The following is a 25,808-nucleotide window of genomic DNA, read 5'->3' as shown; positions in this document are numbered from 1 at the left end:
ACAGACATTCAATAAAGACCTTTATTAATATTCCGAGTTTTATTGCCTGCCGCATTCTCTCGTCATTACCGACGTTTATTGACTCGAAGATTTTTATTGTTTGAGCAGGATGTGGGTTATGTAAGTTTGACGTTTGACCCTACTTTCGATGGTCTCTGTGGTCTCATTTACTCCCGTGCACGTCAGGATGGTTTTCCGTGGAGCAATTGATGGTCGGTTATCTAACCAGCGTTTGGTATTTGAGTTGTGCAATGAGTAATGATGGTAGAGAAAAAATTCTTAATGGAGGTGTTCGTGGAGGAACGAGGAGGAAAAATCGTGACCTTTGCCTAATTTAACTTCGGCGTGTTGGGTTTGTTCAAGGACGCTAACAATGCGACGAGTTTCACAGGAGATTTTATCTACACATTTTCTCACCTGTTGGTGGTTTACTAAACAAAAAATTAGACAAGTTGTAATGTCATAAGCGTGTTCTGGGTCATCCTAAAATAGCACGTTTCGTGCCGTGGTTTTTCCAGAGTCGATATTAATAATAATATAATAAAAATTAAGTGTCTAATTTTGTAAGAAATCGTAAAAGACTGTAGGATGATATTTCATTCATTGTTCAAATTAATGAAACTGATTGTGTAAGCTCGCACTTCGAAGAATCATACAAATGTCACATAGTTACAAAAACGTGTTACTATCTCCGGATAGTATATGAAGAACATCGGTTATTAATAGATGAAGAAATTCGCAGAATATATCACAAACGGAATATTGCTCAATAAAAATTTCGAATGACTATCTACATAATCATTTCCAATTTTCTGTAATTTGACTGGAGTGATGAAGTCTGTGAAATATTTTTAATGAGTAAATGCCAGCGGGCTAAATTACACCTGTAATTAGAATGCGATTACGTTTCCTAACTGCAATTTTTTTAGAAACTTTTAATTTTCTGCAAGTAGTAGATAAATATATATCGTTAGCGTAACAAGCCAACAAACGTAAAAAAGGATAAACACTAAACAAATTGTTGGAGTTTCCAGAAACACCAGAAAATGCTGTATCAAAGTGTACAAAAATTGTTACTTATGTAATAAACTTAACATAATAAATTTTACATTAATTACATATCATAATTCATTCAAATATATTTAAATGAATGCAAAGTGTGTACGGAATGTACGATGGTCCTAAAATGAGTTTAGACAAAACAAAATTTATTCCGGTAAAAGATCATACCTTGAGCATCAATCACAATGCACAATAGCGGTATTTCCTGGTAAAAGTCCTCAATCTTGAAACGTCACTACCCATCGGTGTATTTTTAAGTGTGTGAAAACGCCAAACAAAGATTAGGTAATACGACATTACTGTAGAGAAGTGAGAAAACAATAAAAAAATGCTCCCAACTTGTCTATTTTAATAATATTTTGTAACTAATCTAGATTCTGCAAGAAAGTGATGCAAGTGCAACTATTAAGCCTCTGAATGAATCTCGAAATCTCATATTTCAAAATCAGGACGATGGGGGATGCTTTGCTAAAACGTATAAATGTATTCTTCTAATTAATCAATTTAGTAGACAACAATCAACCATCATGAAGGTAGCAACATCCAGTATAGTGATTGTGTTTATTGTAATTGTTGTGTTTTAGTTTCTTTTGATCGTATCTGGGATTTTTGGTGTAGTGATGTCGCAGAATCCGTACCATCAGGCTTACACCGTCAGGTACGACAATGATAATGACGGGTTGGGACAGTACCGGTTTGGGTAAGTACTATTAAAGTAAAATAAAGTGGGTTTATTGAGTTAATTTTTTGTAGTTTTGAAACTAGTGATGGCTTTAGACATGACCAAAGTGGCCAATTACAAAACGTAGGTACCGAGAACGAAGGGATAGTTATGAAAGGGTCTTATTCCTACATAGGCCCTGATGGGGTTACCTACACTGTGTATTACACGGCCGACGAAAATGGGTTCCACCCAGAGGGAGCACACATACCACAATCCGCAGGAGTTGGTAAAGCTGGTAACCTTCTCTAGTTTGTTTTACGAAGAGAGATAATGAATTACTAGTCACAACAATTTATGCCAAAACGTGACACTACATCAACGAGCGAAAGCATGAAGTAGTATTATTTTTATACTTTTTTACTTATGTTAATTTAGTCAAAATTTTGTACTTAATTTTATTAATAAAGACGGACGTTTTTGCTATTTTTTCTTTTATTGTAAAATTTGGGGTAAATAGGGGGTGAGTAAAAGCCATTGAAGTTTAATACTGATTTATTTAATAATGTCGAACCTATTTATACAACTACAATTTACAGTGTATTCATTTCAACGAGGTCATCTGAAAATAAAAAAAGAATGAGACGTGAGACTGCAATGACTGCATTCTCATTCATTCACTCTGTATATTAATTTGGGTCCTAGGCAACCAGTAATACTCACGCAGTCTTGCGGAATTCCGCTACCTGCAAAAAATTTGGAAACGTAGAGGACTTTTTCTGAGACCTGAAAATTAGAAAACGTTGCCGTTGACGTTCCAATCAAATTGCGGTAGTGTGCAGTGCTGCCAACCTGAAGGAAAATCCCCGAAAGTCGAGGAGACATCGGGAAACTACTATCGATTTTGCAATTACGCTCCGGTCCTCGATCTGACAACGAATGAAAAAAATCTTCAGAATTGAGAGAGGGTGGGCGGTATGTTTATGCAGAGTATATTTTTCTGTTAAAAATTATATTTTATTTTTTTTACTGAAGTTTTAATGTATGTAAAGTACTTTTATTGTGATGTCATTTTATAAAATGTTATTATTTTGTAGGTATATAAACATTATGGTTATGTAGAGTGTTTCGTTTTTTATATTTTCAATAAAAATTACTTCTTTTACAGCATAAATGTGTTTTATTTTATTTTGGTGTGTGAACTCGGAAAATCGATCAGAATTTATTGGTCACTTAAAACGATCGATAAATTTAGATCAATTTTTCCAAAATAAAATGATTAATAAAAACATCAAAAAATAATATTGGTTCCTTAAACATTTAAAAAGCCCGCGCATAGTGGGAAATTTTCTGTCAATTCTCATTTTAAAAAACCCACTTAAGTTTTAGTTTGCCGACCTATCGCAAATGGCGCTGATTTGTTGCTAGTCGTTAACAAGGGAATTTGCATTTCTTGTATTGAGTGTTCTGTGATTGCGGTAGTGTGCAGTGCTGCCAATCTGAAGGAAAATCCCTGACAGTACGAAAGCCATCGGGAAAGTATCGATTACGCTCCCCTCCTCGATCTGACAACGAATGAAAAAAAAATCATCAGAATTGAGATAGGGTGGGTGGGCGGGGCTTATATATATTTTTTTATTTTAATATGTGTAGACTTCTTTTCACGACATGAAACTTAAAACATGTTTAAAATGGAAAATGTGTTTAAGGAAATATCGAAATATTTCCTTGCAAAAATGTACTATTTTAACCATGTTTTAAGTTTCTTGTTGTGAAAAGATGGCTATATATATTTAGAAAAAAAAAAGCAAAATATAAGCCCCGCCCACCCACCCTATCTCGATTCTGATGATTTTTTTCATTCATTGTCAGATCGAGGAGCGGAACATAATTGCAAAATCAATGTTTCCTTAAACAAATTTTCCATTTTAAACATGTTTTAAGTTTCATGTCGGGAAAAAAGTCTACACAATCATGTTAAAACAAAAAGGCAAAATGTAAGCCCGCCCACCCGCCCTATCTCGATTGTGATGATTTTTTTTATTCGCCGTGAACCAAGGGGGCGGAGCTTAGCTGCAAAATACTTATTTCTTTACACGAAAATAAAAATAAGTTTTTGAGTATCGTGTTGGTCAAAGAACCCTTTGTATATTAAGAAGAAAAGGCAAAATATAAAACCCGCCCACCCACCCCATCTCAATTGTGATGATTTTTTTATTATTTGAATCTTTAAACATGTTTAAAATGGTAAATTTTTGAAAGGAAATACGGATTTCTTACATGGTAGATTCTTGTAGAGAAATAATAAGAATTTTGCAATTAAATTTCGCTCTTTGATTCTCGCCGATTAAAAAAAATCATTACAACTGAGATAGGGCGGGTGGGCGGTACTTATATTTTGCCTTTTTTTTTTAATATACGTAGTCGTCTTTTCAGAACAAGAAACTTACAACATGTTTAAAATGGTAAATTCTTGTAGACAAATATTGAGATCGGGGCGGGTATGGGTGAGGCCTAATGTTTGGCTTTATTTTTTTCTAAATATACATGGTATTCTTTGAACAACACGATACGCAAAAACATGTTTTGTATTTCTTGTAGAGAAATAAGGATTTTGCAATTAAGTTCCGCCCCCTTGGCTCACGACGAATAAAAAAAAATCACAATTGAGATAGGGTGGGTGGGGGGGGCTTATATTTTTTTTCTGTTTTCTTAATATACATAGTTGTTTTTTCAGAACAAGAAACATAAAACATGTTTAAACTGGCAAATTTGAATACGGAAATACCGATTTTGTTATTACGCTCCGCCCCTCGGTCTGACAACGAATGAAAAATTCATCACGATTGAGATCGAGACGGATGGGTGGAGCTTCTGTTTTGGTTTTCTTTTTTAATTAATACATTTATGTAGTTTTCTCTGTAAAACACGATTATTTAAGAACATATTGCACATGGTAGTTTCTCGTAAAAAATATAAGGATTTTACAATTGAGCTCCACCCCTCGGCTTGCGACAAATAAAAAAATCATCAGAATTGAGACAGGGTGGGTGGGCGGGGCTTATAATCTGCCTATTCTTTTCTTAATATACCATTTGACAAAGCGCAAAAAACCTGGAAATGTAGCGGAATTTTTCTGAGACCTGAGAATTGGAAAATTCGAGGATTTTTTGTACATTTTGCCACTTTACTTTATATTCTATTTATTTATACCTAAATGTTATTTTAAATGGCGGGTGTGAAGGTCGTTTTATAAACTTGCCGCTGACGTCGCTGTTCGCCGTTACGTTGCAGTTGTCGTTCCAATCAAATTGCGGTACTGTGCAGTGCTGTCAACCTGAAGGAAAATCTCCAAAACTAGGGGAGACATCGGGAAAGTATCGATTTTGCAGTTATGCTCCGCTCCCCGATCTGATAACGAATGAAAAAAATCATCAGAATTGAGATAGGGTGGGTGGGCGGGGCTTATATTTCGCCTTTTTTTTTAATATGTGTGGACTTCTTTTCACGACATGAAACTTAAAACATGTTTAAAATGGAGAATGTGTTTAAGGAAATATCGAAATATTTCCTTGCAAAAATGTACTATTTTAACCATGTTTTAAGTTTGTTGTTGTGAAAAGATGGCTATATATATTTAGAAAAAAAAAAGGCAAAATATAAGCCCCGCCCACCCACCCTATCTCGATTCTGATGATTTTTTTCATTCGTTGTCAGACCGAGGAGCGAAACGTAATTGCAAAATCAATATTTCCTTAAACAAATTTTCCATTTTAAACATGTTTTAAGTTTCATGTCGTGAAAAAGTCTACACAATCATATTAAAACAAAAAGGCAAAATGTAAGCCCGCCCACCCGCCCTATATCGATCGTGATGATTTTTTTTATTCGCCGTGAACCAAGAGGGCGGAGCTTAGCTGCAAAGTACCTATTTCTTTACAAGAAATTAAAAATATGTTTTTGAGTATCGTGTTGTTGAAAGAACCCTAAGTATATTAAGAACAAAAGGCAAAATATGAACCCCGCCCACCCACTCTGTCTCAATTGTGATTTTTTTTTCTTTGAATCTTAAAACATTTTAACTGGTAAATTTGTATACGGAAATATCGATTTTGTCATTACGCTCCGCCCCTCGGTCTGACAACGAATGAAAAATTCATCACGATTGAGATTGAGACGGATGGGTGGAGCTTCTGTTTTGGTTTTCTTTTTAATTAATACATTTAGTTTTCTTTGTAAAACACAATTATTTAAGAACATATTTCACATGGTAATTTCTCGTAAAAATATAAGGATTTTACAATTAAGCTCCACCCCTCGGCTTCCGAAGAATAAAAAAATCATCAGAATTGATACAGGGTGGGTGGGCGGGGCTTATAATTTGCCTTTTCTTTTCTTAATATGCCATTTGGCCACAACGCAAAAAACCTGGAAATGTAGCGGAATTTTTCTGAGACGTGAGAATTGGAAAATTCTAGGATTTTTTTGTGCATTTTGACACTTTACTTTATATTGTATTTAAAAAATAATATAAATAACATTTATATACACTATTTATAAATGTTATTTTAAATGGCGTTGCAGTTGACGTTCCAATCAAATTGCGGTAGTGTGCAGTGCTGCCAACGTGAAGGAAAATCCCCAAAACTAGGAGAGACATCGGGAAAGTATCGATTTTGCAGTTATGCTCCGCTCGTCGATCTGACAATGAATGAAAAAAATCATCAGAATTGAGATAGGGTGGGTGGGCGGGGCTTATATTATCCGTTTTTTTTCTAAATAGATATAGCCATCTATTCACAACAAGAAACTTAAAATATGGTTAAAATAGTACATTTTGCAAGGAAATATGGATTTTTCAATTATGGGGCGGAGCCTAATTGTAAAATCGATATTTCCTTAAACACATTTTCCATTTTAAACATGTTTTAAGTTTCATGTCGTGAAAAAAGTCTACACAATCATGTTAAAACAAAAAGGCAAAATGTAAGCCCGCCCACCCTCCCTATCTCAAGTGTGATGACTTTTTTTATTCGCCGTGAATCAAGGGGCGGAGCTTAGCTGCAAAGTACTTATTTCTTTACAAGAAATTAAAAATATGTTTTTGAGTATCGTGTTATTCAAAGAACCCTATGTATACTAAGAAGAAAATTCAAAATATAAAACCCGCCCACCCACCCCATTCCAATTGTGACGATTTTTTTTATTCTTTGAAACTTAAAACATGTTTAAAATGGTAAATTTTTGTAAGGAATTATACAAATTTTCCATTTTAAACGTGTTTTAAATTTCATGTTGTGAAAAGAAGTCTGCACATCTTAAAACAAAACAGCAAAATATAAGCCCGCCCACCCGCCCTATCTCAATTGTGATGATTTTTCTTTTTTCGCCGTTAACCAAGGGGGCACAGCTTAACTGCAAATACTTATTTCTTTACAAGAAATTAAAAACATGTGTTTGAGTATCATGTTGTTCAAAAAATACTATGTATATTAGGAAAAAAATGTGAAATATAAACCCCGCCCGCCCACCCCTTCTCAATTGTGATGATTTTTTTTATTTTTAGAAATTTAAAACACGTTTAAAGTGGTAGTTTTTTTGTAGGGAAATATGGATTTTGCAATTAGGCTCCTCCCCTAGATCTGGCAACGAATGAAAACTTCATTACTAGAGATCGTCTGGCCAAAGAATGACATGTTGAGTCATCATAAGTTCCGCACGAGAGAAGGTGGGAGAAAAAAAGGCAACGTTAGAGTATGTATATTATGTTGCATAATTTTGTCCACCCCCTTAAAAATGAACTATAACAGAAATAAGATTTATCTTTTTCGCCGGATTTTCTAATTTAGTACTTCTAAATTTAGATGGAAAAAATAATTAAAAGAAATGTATTCATGAAATATGTACATAAAAAGTTAAAAATTATTAATTAAACTGAGTTCCAGTCTATCGGGTTGCATCCTAGTTTATCAGAATTTTCCTCATCTTCTGATGACGTATATTCCTGATCTTCAAAGTCAGAATCTCTAGTAATTACCATGATTGTTTGAACGACATAATGTACTCTAACACACTTAAAAAAATTAACTAACTATAACGCCACTGAGGGACTCCTTTTTGAAAGTGGACTCGTCCTGTCTCAATTTCCTTCTTTGCGCACTCTTATTGGTGTGCTATACTTACACCGGCCAGACTTTACATATTTATATCAGGGAGGTATGGGTGAGGCTTAATCTTTGACTTTAATTTATTCTTAATACCTATACATAGTATTTTTGAACAACACGACACTCAAAAACATGTTTTTAATTTCTCGTGGAGAAATAAGGATTTTGCAGTTAAGCTCCGCCCTCGTGGCTCACAACGAATAAAAAAATCATCACAATTTTTGGGGCTACATTTTACCTTTTTTTCTTAATATGTGCAGACTTATTTCGACAACAAACTTAAAACATGTCTAAAATTACTATTAACGGCAACTTGGCTACTTTTTCAAAATTGTAGGACCGTGTGACGCAACAAAAAAAACGTCTCTAAAGTGACTGAATTTTAGTTAAACCGGCCCTGTCCCTTTATGATAAATGACAGGCGTCGACCGCATGACGTAACCCTAACCTCACTTTTTCAAATATTTGATCCACAAAATGTTTTTTTCACGTTTTTCCAATAAACTTCTGCAGCCTCTTGTTGCATTTAATGAATTTTACCCACTCATTCGTCGAGTAAAACTATTTCAAACATTTCCGTACGTGTATAAGCAGAGTTTCATTGTAGATCCACCAAAAAAGTGGCACGTTTCCACGGAGAATTTTTTCCGGTATTCAGCCCACCGGTCAAGTCCATTTGGGTAACTACTTCGGGGCGGTTTCCCAGTGGGTGAAACTTCAAGACAATCACGAGGACATGATTTTAAGCGTGGTGGATTTGCACTCGATTACGTTACCCCAGGACCCCAGCACCTTGAGTGATAACATAATGGAAATGACGGCGACTCTACTGGCGTGTGGGGTTGACCCTTCCAAGGTGATTTTGTTTCAGCAGAGTATGGTCCCCGCCCACACTCACTTGACGTGGTGTTTGGGCTGCATATGTACTATGGCTAGGTATGATGGTGAGGAGGCCCCACCGAGTCTCACTCGTTTTTTTAAGATTAGCGCACCTACCGACGTATAAGGAAAAATCGGCGAATTTGAAAGACGTCCCGTTGGGGTTGTATGTGTATCCTGTGTTACAAGCTGCAGATATTTTGGCTTATAAGTGAGTTGATTGGGGGGTGAGGGTCACGTCCGAGTTGTTAGGGCTACGCATGTTCCAGTGGGTGAAGACCAAACGCAAAATATCGAGCTTACGCAGGACTTAGCCAGGATGGTTAATAAGCGTTTTGGGGACACTTTCCCCATACCTCAGGCCATTTACACTAGTAGTGAGTATGCAAGACTTAAAAGTTTGAGAGATCCTACTAAGAAAATGTCCAAGTCGGATTCTGATCCAAAAAGTAGAATCCATTTGGTTGATTCACCTGATGAAATTTTGAAAAAAATTAAAAAGTCTGTGACTGACTTTACAGCTGAGGTGATTTATCAAAGATTTATTAAAACTACTTTTTTTTAATTATTTTAATGTAGGTTGGTTATGACCCTGAATCAAGACCAGGTGTTTCAAATCTTATCAGCATTCACTCTTTTATGACTGGTAAAAGTGTAGATGAAATTTGTGAAGAAGCAAGGACCATGAATACTGGACAGTATGGAAACAAGTTTTATAGAAATTTGAACTAAGATTTATTTTCAGGTATAAACTTCAAGTAGCTGAGGCTGTAATAGCTCATGTACAACCCATACAAAGGAAGATAAATGATTATCTGGACAACCCAGAGTATTTATTAAATGTTCTAAAAACAGGTGCACACAAAGCTACAGAGATTGCAGAAAACACTATTGAAGAAGTGAAAGTGAAAATGGGTCTACAATTTAGAAAAAAGTATGCACAAACGCAACAAAGAACAAATAAGTAATAAATTTGGTGGTTACATGGTTTATTAATTAAAAAAAAAAAATAATGAAAACATGTGAATAAAAAAACTCAATTAGGCCTACAAGTCTAAGGAATTTGGAAAACCGTTGCATAATGAACATTGAACCAACATTACATGTATATATATAGAAATTATACTTTGATTCTCTACCATATTTTCACACTAATTACTGTAGACTCTATAGAATACTCAACTATGAAGATAAAACTCAATTCTTCTCCTCGCCACTTAGATGCTGATCGAAAACGTTAGCATGCACCAATATGATGGAACCCTCCAGAATGTGATCAGCGACATTTTTAATAAAAATAAATTCGGGGAAACTTTCACTGTCTTCAAAAGTAACAACAACATTACTGGTTTTACATTCGTTAAAATCGAACGCCTTCACGTTATCGTCTTTCAGAATGGCGATGGGTTTTTCAGGATCAAGCGAAAAATTCTCAATCGAGTTGACGGCTTTCTCTTTCAACATTTCAACCAACTCATCTCTGTCAATCTCCTCTTTAATTTCCACGTCTTCGTCGTCGTCGTCGTCTTTACCCAATCTGTTCAAAACCACTTTGCAATTTTTGATGTTGGTCAAATCGACAGTCTCGAGATTCTTCCCCTTTTTCCCTCTTCCCCCTTTTTTAGCAGGCGTCTTGGTTTCTTCGCCCTTCGGTTTTCTCCCCCTTTTAGCCGGCGTCTTCTTCACTTCAAAACTCTCCTCCTCCATCATTTCTTCGTCGCTTTGTATCTCCTCCTTGGGCTCAATCAACTCATGCACCTCTTCTTCGATCTCATCCTTCACCTGAGTGTCATCAAAAGCCTTTCCTTTCTTCCCTCTGGCTTTCTTTGTTTTCTTCACCGCCCCCGGATCATCCTCCTCTTCACTCTCCCCCATGTCAAAGTCTTCCTCATCGAACTCACTGTCCTCATCGCTGAAGTCAGTTTCTTCTTCAGACTCTGAATCTTTATTTTTTCTGCGCTTTCTCCCACCTGCTCCGTTCGAAATGGGGCCCTTTCTCTTGATGAACTTCTTGTTGCCTTCAGGGTGATTAGCAATGATCGCGCTCAACTGAGATATACTTAGAAGGTCCTGACGCTTGGACCCGTCGTCCTTCCCATCCTTCGAGTTCTTCTTTGTGTTGAAAATGTTTCTCAGAGTCATGTACTGCTGCAAGTGCCAATCCAGCTGGGTCTCAAAATCTTTGATGATGAGTTTCGTGTTCTCCAGACACTTGCGAGTGTTGTCCACCTCCACTTGGGTGAAATAGGAGATGTCCTCGCAGTCGCTATCCTCGTGGAACCCGTTACTCACGGTGAACTCCTTCGGGATGATGGGCGGTTCGATGGAGTCCAGCGGGTCTGTGGGCTCGGTTTTCACGGCGACTTCGTCCAGACCGTTCACAACTGGCTGCTCTTCAGCCATCTCTGCGGTTTGTGTACGATACGTGAACTCTTATGCAAAAACCTGAGAAGGAAACTGCGTTGTAGTAAAAACTACGCTGAAAAACGAAAGGAACAGCCCTTGAACCATGGGTGCATTATGGCGGTTCCTTCCGTGTTTTCGTTCGATTGTTTACGTTTGCGAATTTACCTTGGCGGCGTGGAAATCGACGAAGGTTGTGCGTGGCGGTACTGCGGCGGGGATTTGTTGGATTTTCGCTCTTGGAACGGCTTCTGTGCGAGTAAATCGAGAAAAATTGGAAAACATCAACGGATCAACGACGCCATTTACCGCAACAAACTTGATTTGACGCTTTGACAAATGACAGCGAGGAGTTGGGGAGAAGGTGCTGCCAACAGAACAACAAAATCGCCAAGGCGGCGAATTTCAATCAAGGTTTTTTGCTAAAGAAAAAAAATTACGATTACAGCAAAATAACTAAACACTCAGTACTCTAATTAAAACACAGGAATGCTTAATCATGTAGGTATTATTTTCTAGGAAGGTTTTATTTTGCAAAGTAGGATAACAAATGATTTTTGGAATTGTTGAAATTCTTGATATTGTTGAGTATCTTGGATTTTTGAAATTCTTGGATTGCTTGCATTTCTTGGATTTCTCGAATTTTTTGTGAATTTTTTGGATTTCTTGGATATAGTTGGATACTTTGATTCTTGGAATTCCTGCCATTCTTGGATTTCTTGGAATTCCTGACATTTTTGGGATTCTTGGAATTTTTGGGATGCTTAGGATTCCTGGAATTCTTGAGGTTTTTGGGTTTTTCGGATTTCTTAGAATTTTTAGGATATTTGGAATTCTTGAGGTTCTTGGATTGCTTGCATTTATTTGGGTTGCTTGGATTTTTTGAGATTCTGGATTTCTTTGACTTTTTGAATTTCTTGGATTTTTTAGATTCCTTTGAATGAACTCTTGGAATTCTTCGATTTTCTTTATTTCTTGGATTTCTTTGAATTCTTGCACTTCTTGGAATTTTTGATATTTTTCGGATTTTTTGGTTTCTTGGGATTCTTGAATTTCTTCTGAATCTTGAGATTCTTAGGTTCTTGAAACTTCTGAGATTCTTGGAATTGTTGAAATTGTTGATATTCTTGGGTCTCTTGGACTTTTAGGAATTCTTAGGATCCTTGAAAATCTTGGGTTTCTTGGATTTTTTGGAATTCATAGATTCCTTGGGTTTCTTGAATTTCTTGGAATTTTTAAAAATCCTGAATTTTTTGGATTCCTTGGATATATGTATTTGGATTCTAGGGATTCTTGAAATTCCTGGCAGTCCTGGATTTCTTGTGATTCTTGAGATTTTTGTGATTTTTGGGATTCCTGGAATTCTTGAAGTTCTTTGGTTTCTCGGATTTCCTAGAATTTTTAGGATATTTGGAATTATTGAGATTCTTGGATTCTTGCATTTCGTGGATTTTTTAGATTTCTTGGGTTGCTTGAATTTCTTGGAATTTTTGGAATTCTTGAATTAGGATTTCTTGGATTTCTTTGAATTCTTGGAATTCTGGAAATTTTTGATATTTTTCGGATTGTTGGATTCTTGGAATTCGTGACATTCTTGGGATTATTGGAATTCTTGGATTTTTGGAATTCTTAAATTTCTTGGGTTTCTTGAAGTTCTAGGAATTTTTAAAATTTCTGAATTTTTGGATTTCTTGGGATTCTTGGAATTCCTGACATTTTTGGATTTCTTGTGATTCTTGAAATTTTTGGGGTTCTTGGAATTTTTGGGAATTTTGGGATTCCTGGAATTCTTGAGTTTCTTGGATTTCTCGAATTTCTTATAATTTTTGGAATGCTTGCCTTTCTTGTATTTCTTGGAATTCTTAAATTTCTTGGGTTGCTTTGATTTCTTAAGATTCTGAGTTTCTTTGAATTTTTCAATTTCTTGGATTTTTTAGATTTTTTTGAATTCTTAGATATCTTGAGTTTTGGATTTCTTGGGTTTCTTGAATTTCTTGGAATTTTTAAAATTCCCGATTTTTGGATTTTTTGGGATTTCTGGAACTATAGAGGTTCTTGGGTTTCTTAGAATTTTTAGGTTATTTGGAATTCTTGACATTCTTGGCTTTCTTGCCTTTCTTGCATTTCTTGGAGTTCTTAGATTTCTTGGAATTTTGGAATTCTTGAATTTTTAAATTTCTTGAATTTCCTTGAATCTTTGGGATTCTTGGATTTTTTCTAAGATTCTTGGGACTTTCAAAATTCCTGCCATTCTTGGATTTCTTGTGATTTTGGTATTTTTCGAGTTCTTGATTTTTTTTTATTTTTTGGATGTCTTCGAATTCTCGGAATTCTTGGAATTTCTGATATTTTTCGGATTGTTTTTTCTTGGAATCCGTGACATTCTTGGATTTCTTCGAATTCTTGATATTCTTGAATTTTTGGGAATTCTTAGGATTCGTTCTAGAATTTCTTGGAATTTTTAAATTCCTGAATTTTTTTGGATTTCTTGGACATAGTTGGATACTTTGATTCTTGGAATTCCTGCCATTCTTGGATTTCTTGGAATTCTTGGAATTTTTGTAATGTTTAGGATTTCTGGAATTATTGAGATTTTTGGGTTTTTCGGATTTCTTAAAATTTTTAGGATATTTGGAATTCTTGAGGTTCTTGTATTGCTTGGCTTTCTTGCATTTCTTGGAATTCTTAGATTTCTTGGGTTGCTTAGATTTCTTGTGATTTTAGATTTCTTTGACTTTTTGAATTTCTTGTTTTTTTAAATTCTTGATATTCTTAGGTCCCTTGGATTTTTCGGAATTCTTACTATTTGGAATTATTAGATTCCTTGGGTTTCTTGAATTTATTGGAATTTTGAAAATTCCTGAATTTTTTGGATTTCTTGGATATATGCATTTGTATTCTAGGGATTCTTGGAATTCCTGGCATTCCTGGATTTCTTGTGATTCTTGAGATTTTTGGGATTCTTGGGATTCCTGGAATTCTTGAAGTTCTTCGGTTTCTCGGATTTCTTAGAATTCATAGGATATTTGGTATGCTTGAGATTCTTGCATTTTTTGGAAGTTTTAAGTTTCTTGGGTTGCTTGAATTTCTTGCAATTTTTGAAATTCTTGAATTTGGATTTCTTGGATTTCTTTGAATTCTTGGAATTCTGCGAATTTTTGATATTTTTGGGATTGTTGGATTCTTGGAAATCTTGGAATTGGTGACATTCTTGGATTTCTTCTGATTCTTGAGATTCTTGATTGTTAGAATTTTTGAGATTCCTGGAATTGCTGAAATTCGTGATGTTCCTAGGTCTCTTGGATTTTTTGAATTCTTAGAATCCTTGGGCTTTTTAAATTCCTTGGATTTCTTGAATTTCTAGGAATTTTTTGAATGTCTTGGGATTTTTGGAATCCTGATATTCTTGGAGTTCTTGTGATTCTTGAGATATTTGGGATTCTTGGAATTTTTGGGAATTTTGGGATTCCTAGAATCTTTGAGTTTCTTGGGTTTCTCGGATTTCTTAGAATTTTTAGGATATTTTGAATTCTTGAGATTCTTAGAATGCTTGCCTTTCTTGCATTTCTTGGAATTCTTGGATTTTCTAGATTTCTTGGAATTCTTGGAATTTTTGATATTTTTTAGATTGTTGAATTCTCGGGATTCTTGGTGTTCGTAACATTCTTGGATTTCTTCTGATTCTTGGAATTCTTAGATTATTGGGTCTCTTGGATTTTTTGGAATTCTTAGATTCCTTGGGTTTCTTGAATTTCTTGGAATTTTTAAAATTCCTGATTTTTTGGATTTCTTGGGATTTCTGGAACTCTAGAAGTTCTTGGGTTTCTTAGAATTTTTAGGCTATTTGGAATTCTTGGATTTCTTGCTTTTCTTGCATTTCTTAGATTTCTTGCAATTTTTGAATTCTTGAATTTTTAAATTTCTTGGATTTTCTTGAATCCTTGGGATTCTTGGTTTTTTTTTAGATTCTTGGAATTCTTAGAATTCCTGCCATTCTTGGATTTCTTGTGATTGTTGAGATTTTTGGGATTCTTAGGATTCCTAGAATTCTTGAAGTTCTTCGGTTTCTCGGGTTTCCTAGAATTCTTTTTGGTATTCTTGAGATTCTTGCATTTCTTGGAATTTTTAGATTTCTTGGGTTGTTTGGATTTCGTGGAATTTTTGGAATTCTTGAATTTGGAATCTTGGAATTCGTGACATTCTTGGATTTCTTCTGATTCTTGAAATTCTTGATTGTTAGAATTTTTGAGATTCCTGGAATTGCTGAAACTCTTGATATTCTTAGGTCTCTTGGATTTTTTGGAATTCTTAGGATCCTTGGGATTCTTGGATTGCTTATATTTCCTGTAGGTAATTCTTGGATTTTCTGGGATTCTTAAATTCCTTGGGTTTCTTGAATTTCTAGGAATTTTTAAAATTTCGGAATTTTTTTGGATTTCTTGGGATTCTTGGAATTCCTGACATTATTGGAGTTCTTGTGATTCTTGAGATTTTTAGGATTCATGGAATTTTTGAGAATTTTGGGATTCTTGGAATTCTTGAGTTTCTTGGGTTTCTCGGATTTCTTATAGAATTTTTAGTATATTTGAAATTCTTGAGATTCTTGGATTGCTTGCATTTCTTGGAATTCTTAGATTTCTTGGGTTGCTTGGATTTCTTGGAATTTTGAAATTCTTGATTTTTGGATTTCTTGGATTTCTTTGAATTCTTAGGCTTCTTGGATTTTTTTAGATTCTTCGGATTCTTAGAATTCCTGCCATTCTTGGATTTCTTCTGATTCTTGAGTTTTTTGTGATTTTGGTATTTTTGGAATTTTTTATTTTTTCGATTTCTTTGAATTCTTCGAATTTTTGATATTTTTCGGACTGTTGAATTCTTGGAATTCGTGACATTCTTGGGTTCCTTCTGATTCTTGAGATTGGATTCTTGGAATTTTTGAAATTCTTGATATTCTTGGGTCTCTAGCATTTTTTGGCGTTTTTAGAATTCTGGAACTCTTGGATGCTTGCATTACTTGGATTTCTTGGATTTTTTGGAATTCTTAGATTCCTTAGGTTTCTTGAATTTCTTGGAATTTTTTAAAAAATTGAAATTTTTGTATTTCTTGGATATACATATTTGGATTCTTGGGATTCTTGGAATTCCTGACATTCTTGTCGGAGGGTTGAAATTCTTAGAATTTTGGAATTCTTAATTTTTTAATTTCTTGGATTTCTCTAAATCGTTAGGATTCTCGGAATTTTTTAGATTCTTGAGATTTTTGTGTTTTTGTTATTTTTGGAATTTTTGAATTTCTTTAAATTCTCGAAATTCTTGTAATTATTGGGATCCTTGACATTCTTGATCGAGTATTAAGCGGTACATTTAGCTCCTCCTGTCACGATAGCGCTTAGAGTACTATATAAAGTACTAGGGCTAACATGTGGATGTACACTTAATTTGTCATTACATTGAAGTGTCAAAATACAATGACACATGACAGATTGAAGTTATAACATAACCTAAAGTTTAGTTCACTTGACATATAAGTGACACTCGGGGAGGGACGAATATGTTGATAAAAACTTAAAAGAGACTTTAATCATTATAGCCATAAAGATCTGTGTAGCGGTTGATGACATTAAAAACGTTTATTAAAAACTTATCAGAGTCACCAGGGACGCATTGATTGGCAACCCACAATACACCAGAGATTAGAAATAAATGCAGCATATCCTGTTCCATTTCAAAAAACCACCAGAGTTTACTAAAAAACGAAATTATATGGCATTTAAAAAACAGTTAAGTTTAGTATTAAAGAGCAAAATAACTGTTCACCGTGCGATCCACAATCGAGACATTTTACACAATTACTTCGCCCCCGACTGTTTAATTCCATAAGGGCATTGTCTAACTTCGCTGAGAAATGTTTCCCCATTCCGTTGCGTGGGAATCCCGCATGGTCCTTAGACCATTCTTTGGTGTTTGCGGTCCTCTTTGTAGCGTTATAGGTGTATTTAGACGCGTGCTACCCTCATGAAATAACACAAACTCACCCCACAGGTCCGGTGACTGTTGGGTCTAATCTCATCATAACTTACTGACATATGGTGGCTATGGTGGTAGTATCCTTATTATGTCGACAGTCGGCACACTATCTCAATCCACAATCGAGACTTTTAAGTGTTATAATACCCAAAATTTGCATAATTAGGGAAAAACGCGCTCGAGAGGGATGGACGCGGGCCAGATCGATGGACGAGATTTCGTTTTTAGGTTGATTTTTTATTATGATGGTAATGTGGCGGAAAAACCCATGGGAATGAAACGAGACGGTTTATTTGGTATTTTTGTAATGATTTATTTCTGGCGGACCACTGCGTCGCGACTCGGCAACGTCCTGTTACATTTTTGCACCCGTTATTTTAATAAGGAAATAGGTTATTACAATTTAATTGACGTGGTAAATGGTGAGGACGCAAAGATGTGGACGCGGTAAAAATAGATGGATTTTTTGTGTGAATGCGTATTGTGGCGGAATAATGAAGGTTATTATTTTAAATAATAAACGCTAGAACGGAGTGTGAATATGTAAAGTCAGGTTTCTTGGCGTTTCACAGTTTGTAGAGCACGAAAGTGCAAGTTTCTCGTCTTTTTTTTAATTACCTAATTGTGTGTAACGTATCCGTGACATATTTATTGATGTTGTTAACGGTAATGTGCTAAATTATGAGGGAATGGAGTCATCAATGTCAGAATTGTCGTCGACGAATACCTACGCATAAATTTTATTTATAACTAACTACATAGTACAACCTGTTTGTTCATGACACGACAAATACTTAGATATGTTTTATCATGAATGAAGACGTTACTCATGGTTACTTGTAGAATTAATTTGTATCTAGTTACAATCATTCTTCATAGTTCTTTTCGTACGGAAATGAATCACTAGACAAATATTTTCACTGGTGAAGCCCTGGTGTAAACACAGCTATACATATTAACATTGTACCTACCTGTTGCTATTGTTGTTTATAATTTGAAGAAACTCGTCACACTTAAAAAAAAATAGTAGATAATAAATTTAATTTAAGGCTTAAAAAAAAAACCGTTTAAAAAATTAAAATTATTTTATTTTTCGTTTATATTTGCTCTAATGTTATAAATAGCTTAAAAGTGTAAAAAAGTATACACAAAGTTATTACCTATATTTTTAGCCATTTATCGCTTGTATCGCTTGCTTTGTTTTACAAAAAAAGGTGTAATTTAACAATTCTGCCCTTACATAAACCTGATTTTTTTTTTTTTCATAATAAATTTAAATATTTTCTATCATCCGAGTACTGGGACATCTCCTATAAGTAACCCATTAATTTTCCCACATGAATGCGAATAATCGTTTAGTGACTTTATTAAAATTTATAGCTTTCGGTAAAGCGGTTCCGCGAAATTGTGGTTACGTAATCCCATTAAAAAAATCTCGTGAAAACTGTGCCAAAATATTTTAAATAAAATTTGTCATAACTTTAAAAATGACAAACAAAAGCTTTGAAAATTCTTTTTCAAAACACAATATTTGGAAAAAACTTTAATGATTCCAAATTCACACATCTGTTATCGAGGACTCGATTTTATATTGACTAAAAAACCCTAAACGCTAATTTTTTTAATGCAAAAAAATGTTCTTCAAGTTTATTGAAGAAAAAATGAAATTTTCTTAATACAAAAAACTACAGTCTTCAGGAAAAGCACTCACAGTGTAAAGGATGAAAATTGTATATGTGGGAGATCGAATCCTGGACTCTTCAGGCGCCAAGCTAACGTGCTTAATAAAAATTATAACAAGTAATAACAAACAAAATCAAGGCAAATTCATAAACCACGAGTACATGAGTATGTTATTTTGTAAAATTTACATGGCATCTATTAAGCAAAATTTTGAAATGACCTTATCAATTTGTTGGTGGGGATGATGAATGAATGCGTTTTTAAATAATCTTTTCTTTTTTTAGGGTCATAATTTTCTCATAAATATTTTACTAAAAGCGCCAAATGCACACAGTCTTGGATGTGTTAGCTTTATAAATTGTTAGTCAAAATATGACGTCATCATAAAATTGTGTAAAGAAAAAACTCAACTCGAAAATGCTAGATATGTTTCAGTGTACTTTAGGTGCGAGGGAAGTTCTGTCGACACAACTTTGGACCTTTTTTGACTTCTTCAGTGGTTTCTCAATAAATAGCATCAAGGTTACCCGTGATTTTTAATCACCTCAAAAAACATACTTTGTTCTAAACAAAAAAGTTAATGACATTTCTGAAAAACAAGTAGGAACGGATGTTCGAAAAAAAAAACACATCAAGATGGCGTTGTCTTTTTTATTAAAAAATTTTGTAATCCATGTTTTGTGTAATTGACATTTTTTTTACAAAAATTCAAAGCTAACTCGATGACTTCTTTTTTAATATTTGTAACATTTTACTTAACCGAAATATCGGTGAGCTTACACCAGTTGTATAATTATTCAAAATTTCACAGTTTTTAACATAACGTTCAACGGTTTGTCGCTTTCACTTTCGCCGGAAATGCAACTTCTTTTTAATTAACAGTCTACATGTTTTATGTATTTTGGTGTAAAGAATAAAATCTACGATACATTTTCGGCAGTAAAAATGAAATCTACTTATTTTAGTTTTGTAGGAAATTCACACCGGGATTCTCACACGGGTCTGATGCCATAGTTAAAATAAATTTACCTGAAGAAGAACAAAACCTATATTCGAAACGTGGTAAAATAAATATACGCATTCGTAACTGGTTTAATGAGAATGTTCTACAATAATAAAATAAGTTACATAAAAAGTTGTAGATATTTTAATTGTTTTATAGTGCCATAATCGAGTACAGTGTGTAAACTACGTAACCTTTTTGGGCTATGACGTCATATGTATTTTTTAAAATAGAATGCCATATTTTTACAATATTTTTGTAGATAGTAGAGATGTCTTCAAGGAATTATTACAGTTTAAATCAAATGGTTCACTTAATTTCAAAAAACTTAAGTACATTTCAGAAATTTCTGATCATATTTTAATTCATTCGTCTAGTTTTCAGTTTTATTATTATTTAAGAAATTTTTATAGTTTATGTAGACGCAATAAATTTTGATTAGATAAAATGTATAGAATGTTAAACACCAAAGTTGTACGTTTCTTGTGGACTATACTCGAAAATTATTTTTAACTTTACAGACTGTTCTGTTTTTAAAGCGTAACACATATTTTTTTAACGAAACACTCTATATTTAACAAATATAAATGTAGCCCCGCCCACCCGCCCTATCTCAATTGTGAAGATTTTAACTGCAAAATCCTTATTTCTCAATTAGAAATTAAAAACATGTTTTTGATATCGCCCTGATCTCAATTCTCAATTGTAATAAAGTTTTCATTCGTTGTCAGATCGAGAGGCGGGGCTCAATTTCAAGATCCATATTTGGCTACAAGGATTTACCATTTTAAACATGTTTTAAGTTTCTTGTTCTGAAAAGACGGCTACGTATATTAAGGAAAAGGGAAGATTTAAGCCCCGCCCACCCGCCCTATCTTAATTTTGATGATTTTTTTTATCGTCGAAAGCCGAGGGAGCGAAATTTAACTGCAAAATCCTTATTATTATGCTAAACATGTTTTTGAGTAACGTGTTATTCACATATAAAGCCAAAGATTAAGCCCCACCCATACCTACCCTGATCTAAACAGTAATGAAGTTTTCATTTGTTGGCAGACTTAGGGGTGGAGCCTAATTGCAAAATACATATTTCCCTATAAAAATTTACCATTTTAAACGTGTTTCTAAGAATAAAAAATCGCCACAATTGAGGTGGGGTGGGTGGGCGGGGTTTATATTTTGCCTTTTTTCTTAATATACCTAGTATTCTTTGAACAAGACGATACTCAAGAACATGTTTTTAATTACTTGTAAAGAAATAAGTATTTTTGCAGTTAAGCTCCGCCCCCTTGATTCACAGCGAATAAAAAAAATCATCACGATTGAGATAGGGCGGGTGGGTGGGCTTACTTTTTACCTTTTTGTCTGAATATGTATAGATTTTTTTTCACAACATGAAACTTAAGGCATTTTTAAAATGGAAAATTTGTGTACCAGATAATTGCAAAAATGTACCCTTTTAACCATGTTCTCAAATTGTTGTTGTGAAAAGATGGCGATATATTCAGAAAAAAAAAACGCAAAAATATAAGATAACATATTCCAATTTCCCTCTTTCCGGGCTTTATAGCTACAGTTTATTTTTGAAATCCCGATGTGACGTTGCCAATTTTTTTGGAAATGAAAGTTTTCGCAAAAAATTAAAAAATAAAAATTAAATCTCTGTTACAATATTTTGAGGAGGCTAAATATAAGTACCCGCTTTCTTGTGATATCAATTAAATCAAATTTTAATATACAGAGTGTTTATAAAAAAAATCTAAAACTTCACAGTTTTTAAATTTCAAATGGAATTCTGAAAAAAGAAACAAAATGTAAGATAATATATTCCAATTAGTCTCTTCCTAGGCTTTATAACTACAATTTATTTTTGAAATTCCGATGTGACGTTGCCACATTGTTCAATGTTTTTTGGAAACGAAAGTTTTCACAAAAAATAAAAAAATAAAAATTAAATTTATGTTGCAATATTTTGAGATAGATAAATATAAGTACCCGCTCTCTTGTAAAATCAATTAAATCAACTTTTAATATACAGAGTGTTTATAAAAAATTCTAAAAGTTCACAGTTTTTAAATTTCAAATGGAATTCAGAAAAAAAAACAAAATGTAAGATAATATATTCCAATTAGTCTCTTCCTAGGCTTTATAACTACAATTTATTTTTGAAATTCCGATATGACATTGCCACATTGTTCCAATTTTTTTGGAAATGAAAGCTTTCAGAAAAAATTCAAAAAATGAAAATTAAATCTATGTTGCAATATTTTGAGGAAAATAAATATAGGTACGCGCTTTCTCGTGGTATCAATTAAATCAAATTTTAATATACAGAGTGTTTATAAAAAATTCTAAAACTTTACAGTTTTTGAATTTCAAATGAAATTCAGAAAAAAAAGCAAAATATAAGATACTATATTCCAATTAGCCTCTTATCCGGCTTAATAGCTACAATTTATTTTTAAAATTCCGATGTAACGTTGCCAGATTGTTCCAATTTTTTGGAAATGAAAGCTTTCAGAAAAAATAAAAACGTAAAAATTAAATCTATGTTACAATATTTTGAGGAAGATAAATATAGGTACGCGCTTTCTTGTGAAATCAATTAAATCAAATTTTAATACACAGAGTGTTAATAAAAAATTTTAGAACTTCACAGTTTTTAGTTTCAAATGGAATTCAGAAAAAAAAACAAAATATAAGATAACATATTCCAATTTGCCTCTTCCCGGGCTTTATAACTACAGTTAATTTTTGAAATTCCGATGTGACGTTGCCACATTGATCCAATTTTTTTGGAAATGAAAATGTTCAGAAGAAATAAAAACGTAAAAATTAAATCTATTTTACAATATTTTGAGAAAGATAAATATAAGTACTCGCTTTCTTGTGATATCAATTAAATCAAATTTTAATATACAGAGTGTTTATAAAAATTTCTAAAACTTCACAGTTTTTAAATTTCAAATGGAATTAAAAAAAAACCAAAATATAAGATAATATATTCCAATTAGTCACTTCCTAGGCTTTATAACTACAATTTATTTTTGAAATTCCGACGTGACGTTGCCACATTGTTCCAATTTTTTTGAAAATGAAAGTTTTCACAAAAAATAAAAAAATAAAAATTAAATCTATGTTACAATATTTTGAGGAAGATAAATATAGGTACGCACTTTCTTGTGGTATCAATTAAATTAAATTTTAATATACATAGTGTTTATTAAAAAATTCTAAAACTTCACAGTGTTTAAATTTCAAATGGAATTAAAAAAACAAAGAAAATATAAAATAATATATTCCAATTAGCCTCTTCCCGGTCTTTATAACTACAGTTTATTTTTGAAATTCCGATGTGACGTTGCCATATTGTTCCAAGATTTTTGGAAATGAAAGTTTTCGCAAAAAAAAATAAAAATTAAATCTATGTTACAATATCTTGAGGAACATAAATATAGGTACGCGCTTTCTTGTGGTATCAATTAAATCAAATTTTAATATACAGAGTGTTTATAACAAATTCTAAAACTTCACAGTTTTTAAATTTCAAATGGAATTCAGAAAAAAAAACAAAATATAAGATAATATATTCCAATTAGCCTCTTCCTAAGCTTTATAACTACAGTTTATTTTTGAAATTCCGATGTGACGTTGCCACATTGTTCCAATTTTTTGGGAAACGAAAGTTTTCGCAAAAAATAAAAAAAAATTAAATCTATGTTACAATATTTTGAGAAAGATGAATATAAGTACCCGCTTTCTTGTGATATCAATTAAATCAAATTTTAATATACAGAGTGTTTATAAAAAATTCTAAACCTTCACAGTTTTTAAATTTCAAATGGAATTCAGAAAAAAAAACAAAATATAAGATAATATATTCCAATTAGTCTCTTCCCGGGCTTTATATAATTACAATTTATTTTTGAAATTCCGATGTGACGTTGCCGCATTGTTCCAATTTTTTTGGAAATGAAAGCTTCCAGAAAAAGTAAAAAAATAAAAATTAAATCTGTGTTACAATATTTTGAGGAAGATACGCGTTTTCTTGTGGTATCAATTAAATCAAATTTTAATATACAGAGTGTTTATAAAAATTCTAAAACTAGACAGTTTTTAAATTTCAAATGGAATTCAGAAAAAGAAACAAAATATGAGATAATATATTCGAATTAGCCTCTTCCCGGGCTTTATAACTACAGTTTATTTTTGAAATTCCGATGTGACGTTGCCACATTGTTCCAATTTTTTCGGAAATGAAAGCTTTCAGAAAAAATACAAAAATAAAAATTAAATCTGTTACAATATTTTGAGGAAGATAAATATAGGTACGCACTTTCTTGTGGTATCAATTAAATTAAATTTTAATATACACAGTGTTTATTAAAAAATTCTAAAACTTCACAATGTTTAAATTTCAAATGGAATTAAAAAAACAAAGAAAATATAAAATAATATATTCCAATTAGCCTCTTCCCGGTCTTTATAACTACAGTTTATTTTTGAAATTCCGATGTGACGTTGCCACATTGTTCCAATTTTTTTGGAAATGAAAGTTTTCCCAAAAAATAAAAAAACAAAAATTAAACCTATATTACAATCTTTTGAGGAAGATAAATATAGGTACGCACTTTCTTGTGGTATCAATTATATCAAATTTTAATATACAGAGTGTTAATAAAAAATTCTTAAACTTCACAGTTTTTAACTTTGTATTTTATTACTGTATCCTAATATATTTTTTGTTGTCATTCCTCTAATATATTGAAATACATATCTCTTAAAAAAGTAAATGTAGAATATACTTAACAAAAAAGAAACAGAACAAAAAATAGAATAAGACGTAGTAATAAAATATAGTGTTCTATATGAAAAATTTGAAAATTTCATTTCATTTGTATCACAACAAAGCGCCTCCCTTTATTTACCTGTCCACAAAATATTGTAACAGATTTTAAAAATAACTTTAGGTGCGGTTTTTTGGACATTTTATTAAAAAAAAAAACAAACACAATATTTCCAACAAATAATGAAGTCATAAGTTAAAATTAAGACCTACGAAAAATCATTTTTGTAAAAAAAAAATAAGCGAATATAGTAAATTGCTTAAAATAAACATAGCTCTGTTCATGTTCCAAAAATAACAAATAAAATCTTGCAAAAACGCAACTTTTCTTGGTTTAATTTTCGCGTGTTCTTTTCCTTTTTTAGAAGAATTTTTGAAAATTTAAGCATCCATAACTAAATTTTGTCTAATTCGTCTATTTTCAAAAATTTTAAAGTCATTGTAAAAGTACTTAGTTGTGGGATCGTAAAAAAAATTAAGTTTAGTTCCACTGAAAACTGGTGGACTCCTGAAGATCTAACAGTGAGACAGACCTGCATTTTGACGTTTTAAAAAATTTCCGACACTTAATTTCCGGAAATACTTTTTTTGAGTTGTTCTTAAGGAAGCTTATCTGTAGAACTCTCTTTCAATGATCTTAATCATACTTTTTCCCTGTACGCTGTGATTTTCTCCTTATAGCTTTTCCAAGAACCGCAATTCTCGTCCTAAAAACCCGTTAAAAAATTTTTAAGTTGACTGTACCAATTGCTTGAAGAGTGGGCCGTTACAGTCACATTATGTAGTAGGATTTTTTGTTTGTAGAGCATCCCATACTATAGAATGGTTGCGTGTCCCGCATGGATGACAGTGTCGGTACATGTGACCCCTACGCCATCATCAATTGAGCGAGTTAAAGTAAATTAAATCTAATGGATCCTTAATTGAGCACAATTGAGGAGATGATACAGCCTCGCAACAAGTGTCTGCAACGCAAGATTCCATCGGCGATTACGAAAATATCACCGCACACACTTTTCGTTAATCATTTGCACTAAATTTAATTTGAACTAAACAATCAAGCGGTCGATCCAGAAG

General features: G+C 33.0%; 3 protein-coding genes across 4 annotated transcripts; 2 read left to right on the top strand and 1 right to left on the bottom strand.

The window, feature by feature from the left end:
* Window positions 1-1,248: 1,248 nt before the first annotated feature.
* On the top strand, window positions 1,249-2,184 carry LOC135133704 (flexible cuticle protein 12-like). 2 transcript variants are annotated; one of them, XM_064062184.1, is made up of 4 exons: window positions 1,249-1,347; window positions 1,437-1,595; window positions 1,647-1,762; window positions 1,816-2,184. In XM_064062184.1, exons 2-4 carry the CDS (start codon window positions 1,590-1,592, stop codon window positions 2,033-2,035), a joined length of 342 nt encoding a protein of 113 aa, XP_063918254.1. In that variant the 5' UTR covers window positions 1,249-1,347; window positions 1,437-1,589; the 3' UTR covers window positions 2,036-2,184. The 2 variants fall into 2 exon arrangements, with proteins under 2 accessions (XP_063918254.1, XP_063918255.1); XM_064062185.1 differs by lacking the exon at window positions 1,249-1,347 and having other exon boundaries at window positions 1,373-1,595.
* A 6,118-nt stretch (window positions 2,185-8,302) lies between these two features.
* Window positions 8,303-9,737, top strand: LOC135133468 (tryptophan--tRNA ligase, mitochondrial-like). Its single transcript, XM_064061881.1, has 6 exons — window positions 8,303-8,445; window positions 8,498-8,826; window positions 8,873-8,980; window positions 9,022-9,295; window positions 9,349-9,467; window positions 9,515-9,737. The coding sequence occupies exons 1-6, from the start codon at window positions 8,368-8,370 to the stop codon at window positions 9,735-9,737; spliced, it is 1,131 nt and encodes a 376-aa protein (XP_063917951.1). The 5' UTR covers window positions 8,303-8,367.
* On the bottom strand, window positions 9,481-11,513 carry LOC135133467 (uncharacterized). Its single transcript, XM_064061880.1, has 2 exons — window positions 11,341-11,513; window positions 9,481-11,214 (listed from the first exon to the last, which is right to left on the bottom strand). The coding sequence occupies exon 2, from the start codon at window positions 11,170-11,172 to the stop codon at window positions 9,967-9,969; it is 1,206 nt and encodes a 401-aa protein (XP_063917950.1). The 5' UTR covers window positions 11,173-11,214; window positions 11,341-11,513; the 3' UTR covers window positions 9,481-9,966.
* Between the last annotated feature and the right edge of the window lie 14,295 nt (window positions 11,514-25,808).

The sequence above is a fragment of the Zophobas morio genome, unplaced genomic scaffold (assembly GCF_036711695.1).
Source record: "Zophobas morio isolate AGI-343-1 ecotype UQ-CSIRO unplaced genomic scaffold, CSIRO_AGI_Zmor_V1 ptg000022l, whole genome shotgun sequence".
Lineage (NCBI taxonomy): Eukaryota > Metazoa > Arthropoda > Insecta > Coleoptera > Tenebrionidae > Zophobas > Zophobas morio.
The sequence above is the reverse complement of the archived record's forward strand: the minus strand, read 5'-3'. Positions and strand labels throughout refer to the sequence as shown.

Excerpts from the sequence above, each read along its gene's own strand:
- LOC135133468 (XM_064061881.1), top strand. The coding sequence starts at position 8,368 with ATGTTTTTTTCACGTTTTTCCAATAAACTTCTGCAGCCTCTTGTTGCA. Across the intron at positions 8,446-8,497 it reads TTTACCCACTCATTCGTCGA|ATCCACCAAAAAAGTGGCAC; the intron begins GTAAAACTATTT and ends GTTTCATTGTAG. Across the intron at positions 8,827-8,872 it reads TGCATATGTACTATGGCTAG|ATTAGCGCACCTACCGACGT; the intron begins GTATGATGGTGA and ends CGTTTTTTTAAG.
- LOC135133467 (XM_064061880.1), bottom strand. The coding sequence starts at position 11,172 with ATGGCTGAAGAGCAGCCAGTTGTGAACGGTCTGGACGAAGTCGCCGTG.
- LOC135133704 (XM_064062184.1), top strand. Across the intron at positions 1,763-1,815 it reads TTGGGACAGTACCGGTTTGG|TTTTGAAACTAGTGATGGCT; the intron begins GTAAGTACTATT and ends AATTTTTTGTAG.